At 35.6% G+C, this 6,822-nt stretch overlaps 1 protein-coding gene across 1 annotated transcript in view; it reads right to left on the reverse strand.

Annotated features, from left to right (window-relative positions):
* Positions 1-3,234: 3,234 nt before the first annotated feature.
* LRCH2 (leucine-rich repeats and calponin homology (CH) domain containing 2) overlaps positions 3,235-6,822 on the reverse strand; it is a 111,329-nt gene continuing 107,741 nt past the window's right edge. Inside the window, 1 exon segment of the mRNA XM_005879911.2 lies at positions 3,235-3,455. Within this exon segment, the coding sequence (XP_005879973.1) occupies positions 3,336-3,455 (120 nt within the window). The 3' untranslated portion in view covers positions 3,235-3,335.

A 6,822-nucleotide genomic window follows, 5' to 3' on the forward strand; every position in this document is an offset into this window, starting at 1 on the left:
TCAGCTGCCTCCTGCACATTCCTCAATGGGGAATGAGCCCGCAACCCGGGCATGTGCTCTGACTGGGAATGGAACCATGACAGCCCGGTCATAGGTCGTTGCTCAACCACTGAGTCATGCCATCCGGGCAAGTATCTTTTGTAAAAACCTTGAAGCATCACCTAAAATATTGAACTATTATTATACAGTAAATTGATATTAATGCTTGAACCACCACAAAGCCTTATTACTTAAGTTGGTCATTAGACCATCAGGATTAGCATCTAAAGACAATTCAAAATTCTATGATACACTTAGAATAGTTTTCAAACAATTTAATGCCAAATATTTGTTTATATAAGTAATACTTTAAATCTGAGACTTCAGGGTAAAACTATAAAACAGAGGCAATATTATATTTAATAATATTTACCTGAATAACTTTCTACTTTTAAGATAACAACTATGAAAAAAGTCATTTTAATATGTGGATTACTTAAAAATTAGAATTTGAAAATAAAAGATTAAGCTTTTAATCAAATAACTTAAGGGTAATTCAATTATATACCTCACATTAAAATCTACAATAAAAATAATCACAATTTGACCTATCCTACCTTTTATTAAACTATTTATGTTATATAAAGATTCGATCTTAAGTAAAGGTGTTATTATTTTGAAAAGATATCCAAGAGAATTATTGCTTTCTAAATAAAATGTTACTTACTTAAAATAACATGATATAAATGAATCTAGACTCTTAAACAACTTGCTTTGAATATCATATTGAAGTCTATTTTTCCATAGTAGAGAACATAGACACAAGCTATCAAATACCTACAAAAATGGATGCTGTTATGTTGAGAGAAAAGGTAGAGAGAGAGATAAAACAAATGAATTTTTTCATTCAACTTTATTTATCCACAGTTTGCATCGGTATTATACATTTAGGGTTCCATTTACTTTAAATGCATCAGAAAAAATCAATCATGATAGATCTGTGGCCAATACAAACATTTCTGAATTCTTCAAAAAATTCCGTTAGAAAAGTCAATAAACTAGTATTCTGTAAAGATAACTATTAAACAAATGGTAATGCATTTTCACTCTTTATTTCAATTCTAACTTATCCAACATCACTTCTTTCTTGTGCCATACAGTAATAAAATTTAGCAGAAGTAGCTATGTACTGCATTTTTAGGGCCTAATAAAATATTTGTTTGATTATTTAACCCTCTTCAAATCACATATCCAATTCAAATAATGATAATCATTCTCAATTCAAAACTGATGAAGTAAATATATAATGACCATAAAAAATTTACAATTATTCAAAAGCTACTAAAAAAAATACATCAGAGCCTTGATACAATGTGTCCTTGGGTACTAGGCTGTGAAACTGCCTTAGAGGTGGTGCTGCCTTTTGGCACTATAGTAAATAAACTTCCATGGAATGGACTTCAGATGGACCCATTCTATGTGGAATTTTGCTTTGTAGTAAAAAATGCTACAGTGGGGTTCTAGGGTAGTTTCTCTTTAAAGCAAAAATTAATTGACACATAAGTGAAATGCAATAAGGACATGGCCTATAATTTCAATGACAATGAAACAGGAAAATACTTATAAAACAATTAAAATCTAGATTGCTTAATAAGAAGAATCCTATAGCATAACTATGAAAGCAGTATGAATGATTGCTTTAGCTTTTAATGGTCATTTTCTTTGTAGCATTATCAAATTTATACAATAAAAACTAACAACTGAAGCATTCATTTGTCATTTTTTACCTTTATTACTCAAGTTTTCACTAGGGAGATTATATCAATGAAGGGTTTTTTTTAGATCCAACTGAAAGTAGTAACTAATTTAATTTTAAACCATACAGTCATAGGAACCTTTAAATTATTTAAACGCTTCAATTTGACACTTGGGGAATGTAAAAAAACACATCTATGTGCTAAAGCTAAATTTTAATTATATGGCTTCATGCCAACTGATTCAAAATATTAGAGTTGTTTCTAAATCAGCCCTTATTAAACCATTTGGCACAATAGTTTTTGTCTTTTCTATATACCCTCTGAAACACCCAGGCCAACATTTTTAATAAGTTGCATACATTTTAGGAGGTAACAAGTGCAAATAATCACATATTTAAGATATGATACTTGCTTGGCTACTATAAAAGTAATTATACTAAGGTTCTTCTATAGGAAACAGTTATTCATCACAGTAATGTTTTTGAAAAATTCCTGCACTACTACCAACGTAAATTTATCCAACTCAAAATTAAACAAAGACTTTATGTAACAGTATACTTATGAAAATATTCATGGAATGGTCTGTGTTTAATTCAACATCATGTTAGTTGAGGATCATAACATTTAGAGGATCCACATATGGCCAGATTTTGAATATAAACCTATTCCTCAATTGTTGCTCTCTGATTCTGAATATAACTAAAAGCAGCACACTGATGTAATGTTCTTGAAAGTCAAGATATAAACCCAAACTTTGGCAGTTTTATAAAAATGTACTTGGTAATTAGTACTTTGCTAGTTCTCAAAAAGCTTACTGCTTTGTGTAACATTTTCAATACAGAAATAAAATACTCTTCAAACAATACATTTTAAAAGATGATTAAGTTTTGCAAAATTAAATAGCATAAATTAAGCATATTAATATTGCTTTTTGACAACATGAAATAACCAATTTAAGGAAAATTGCAATGGACTAAATAAAAAACACAAATATCTCAATGTGAGGCACATTTAAATCCTCACATATTACTGACACTACAAAATCTACTAAAAATATTTTAAAGTTTCACTGATTCCATTAATACATAAAAAGAAATTGCAAAAATGTTTAAGACTATAAAAGAGTCATCAATTACACAGGCACTTCACATGTAAACAATCTACAGTACAACTGAAAATATTTTGGCAACAACCTATAATACTAAAAGAATTTAATATAAAGTCGTAATTCTGTATTCTCTACTCATTTTTTCTAGAAAACTAAGACCAAAGATTAAAGAAATTGTATATAAACTAGAATTAGAAGTGTATTAAATAACTCAAATGTAGAATTGCTTAAATCAGTAAAAAAAAAAAAATTACCTTATCCAGACGTTAACTGGTATGTATGCTACATTAAAAAAGTAAACCTAATGGAATTGTTAAATTGAAATCATATTTTAAATTTAGCATCAATTTGATTTTTTAATTTAACAAAATTTTTTAAACTAAGGCTTGATCTAATAAATTTTTAATTAGACAGTCTTATTCATGAATTTGAGATATTTGAAATAACTTCAAATAAATGAAATTTTACACTTATGACTTTTAAATGTTATATTAAGCCATAGAAAGCTGAGATGCCTTGGTTGTAGGTAATTCAAGAAGAGCCTGAACTGTGACACCAACTTTCACAAGACCTCTTTCTTCCAAAATATGATGAGGCAAACAGAGTCTTTCCTGAAAAACAAAATAAGTGGTATCTGAACATTTGTTTTTAAATAGTGCAGTAGAGCCTAGATGAGTCAAAATTGGATTTTTAAAACATGCTTTCTATAAAACTTCAAGCACCGAGCACACAATTCTAATCTAAAATATCTGTGTTTAAAAGTAGACTTTTATGGTATGGGATTATATTTTATGGGCTGTATTTGACCTGTTAATCTTGTCCACCTGAACAAGTATTTTAAAGTGAGATGATCATGCTAAGATGTTTCCTAAGCTCTTGTGCTAGAGTAGAAAGAACACTACATTTCCAGCCAGGAGACGGGCCACATAATCTGAAGTATTAAAATTTCTTGAGATTCAGTTTCTTTATCCTGAAGATAGAACTGTGTGAGAAACAAACAGAACAGTCAGTATGTGGAGGCACTCTGTAAACTGTTCAGTCCTGTACAAAATTGGTCACTCTGGTTCTACCAGTTCTGAGGTTCCATGGTATCTGATATATATAGCACTTCAGTACTTTTCTTGGCTTAAGGGTACTTCCCTCCAGCTTCTAGTGATGCTGTGCTGCTTCTTAGTTGCAATAGTCTAGAATTTGAAAAATAACAACTGCCTCCTCTTCTAAGCACATCATATGTGTCATTTGATCTTCACAATTCTATAAGAAGTTTAGAGACAACTTTGTATTAGGTTTCACTAGCCTTCATTGATCCTCTTCTAACATCCTAAGGTTTTCCAAGGGTTCTGTGTTCACCCTCTTCTCATTTTATACTATATCCTCTCCATGGTATTGCCAAAGCATTATCAAAACTACAGGGATTAACTGGTTTATATGTACGTGTACAACATCAAATAAATTTGGTAGCTATTTTTGAAAAAACAATGCAGTCCACTGCTTCAGTTGGGACACCATTCACCTCAGGAAAACAAGTGAGTAATGAACAGAATGAGTGGCAGACAGACCAGCTATGGGCCCCATCTAGTTCATAACGGTGTTTTAGTTGGGTGGGACAGTGTTTTACAAACCTGCAAACACATTTTTTTAAAAAATCTTTATTGTTGAGAGTATTACAGATGTCACCCTTCCCCCCCCATTATACCTCTCCATCCAGTTTTCACCCCACCCAGGCCTTCCCCACCCTATTGTCTCTGTCCACAGGTAATATGTATATAAGATATTAGAGGCCCAGTGCACAAAATTTGTGCACTGGGGGGGGGGGGTCCCTAAGCCCGGCCTGCGCCCTCTCGCAGTCAGACATCCCTCTCACAATCTGAGGCTCTCGTAGTCCAGGACCCCTTGCTCCTTACCACCCGCCTACAGCGGTGTTCCCCCTGTGGGAGAGCACAGATCACCAGGGGCAGTTCCTGCATTGAGCGTCTGCCCCCTGGTGGTCAGTGCACATCATAGTGACTGGTTGTTCTGCTGTTTGGTCAATTTGCATATTAGGATTTTATTATATAGGATTAGGTCAATATTTCCCCATCCCCTTCCCTCCCCTTCCCTCTGAGATTCTTCAGTCTGTTCCATGTTTCCATGTCTCTGGTTCTATTTTACCATCAGTTTATTTTGTTCATTTATCTTTCTTAAATATATTTTTATTGAATTCAGAGAAGAAGGGAGAAGGAGAGATAGAAACATCAATGATGTGAGAGAATCATTGATTGGCTGACTCCTGCAGTCCCCCTACTGGGTATCGGGTCTGCAACCCGGGCATGTGCCCTTGACCGGAATTGAAATCGGGACCCTTCAGTCCATAGGCTGATACTCTATCCACTGAGCCAAACCAGCTAGGGCAGGTTATTTTGTTCATTTAGATTCCTTATTCATTTATTTTGATTTTTAGATACAATTGTGGATAGATATGTATTTATTGCCATTTTATTGTTCATATTTTTTGTCTTCTTCCTCTTCCTCTTCTTAAAAAATACCCTTCAACATTTCATGTAATACTGGTTTGGTGGTGATGAACTCCTTTAGCTTTTTCTTATCTGGGAAGCTCTTTATCTGGCCTTGAATTCTAAATAATAGCTTTGCTGAGTAATCTTGGTTGTAGGTCCTTGCTATTCATCACTTGGTATTTCTTTCCACTCCCTTCTGGCCTGCATAGTTTCTGTTGAGAAATCAACTGACAGTCTTATGGGCACTCCCTTGTAGGTAATTAACTGCTTTTCTCTTCATCCTCTACTGTTGATTTCCTGTAAATTATTCTTCATTTTGGTTACTTTATCTCCTTCATTTCTGACTGGTTCTTTTTCATGTGTTTGAAATTCTCAATAAGATCCTTGAAAGTCTCACTAAGTCCCTTGAAACTCTCATTAAGGTCCTTGAGCAACCTTATAACCATTGTTTTGAACTCTGCATCCAGTAATTTGCTTGCTTCCATTTCATTTAGCTCATTTTTCTGGAGATTTCTTCTGTTCTTTCATTTGTGACATGTTTCTTTGTCTCCAAATTCTGGCTGCTTCCCTGTTTGTTTCTATTTATTAGGTAGAGCTGCTATATCTCCTGGAATTGACAGAGTAGCCTTGTGTAATAGGTGTCCTGTAGGGCCCAGTGGCTCAGCCTCCCCAGTAACTGAGCTGGGCACTTTAAGTGCTCCCCTGTGTGGGATGTGTGCACAGTCTTGTTGTAGTTGAGCTTTGACTGCTGTTGGTGTCACTGGGAGGAATTGACCTCCAGGCCAATTGGCTGTGAGGACCAGCTACGACTACAGTGGAAGAGCTGCTATCAGGAGACACTCCTATGGAGCAGGACTTGCTTCAGTGGGGCTTTGGTGCTCACTGAGTCTGCCCCTTAAATGTGTTGCTTATGAATGTGTAGAGTTATAATCTGGTATGGTCTGAAGCTGCTGTCCACTGGCACTGGCTCTGGAGCATCCTGGGAGGTGCAAAGTCAGCCACTGCTTGGGGCCACCCAGCAGGAGATACAGAGCTATCTGCAGATGGCTGCTACTTGTATTGGGCTTCGAAGTGCCCAGATGCAGCTAAGCTGTGAAGCAGGGCAGGCTGATGGTAGTGCCAGGTCTTGGGCCTCTTATTGATAAGTATGGGGCACACTGACACCAGCTGCTGCTTGTTTGACCGATTTTAGGGAAATATGAAGCCTAAGCCAGGACAGGCTATTCATATGGAAAAGCTTGAGTGGAGCTTCAAATTGGATGGGACAGAGTCTCAGGGAATCACCAGGGTGGAGCAAACAGTGTGAGCCAGGCTCATGGAAACTCAGATATGGCTGCCAGTCAGCTCTGCAATGGGGGAGGTCGAAGCATAGGAACAATGACCTCCCAGCTAGCACCACTGTCTGGGAGAAAGCTACCCCCAAATTCTTGCTCTGATGTCAGACAATCCAGTTCCTCCACATATGTTCTTGATACCCTCCCTC

This window comes from Myotis brandtii, unplaced genomic scaffold (genome assembly GCF_000412655.1).
Source record: "Myotis brandtii unplaced genomic scaffold, ASM41265v1 scaffold613, whole genome shotgun sequence".
Classification (NCBI taxonomy): domain Eukaryota; kingdom Metazoa; phylum Chordata; class Mammalia; order Chiroptera; family Vespertilionidae; genus Myotis; species Myotis brandtii.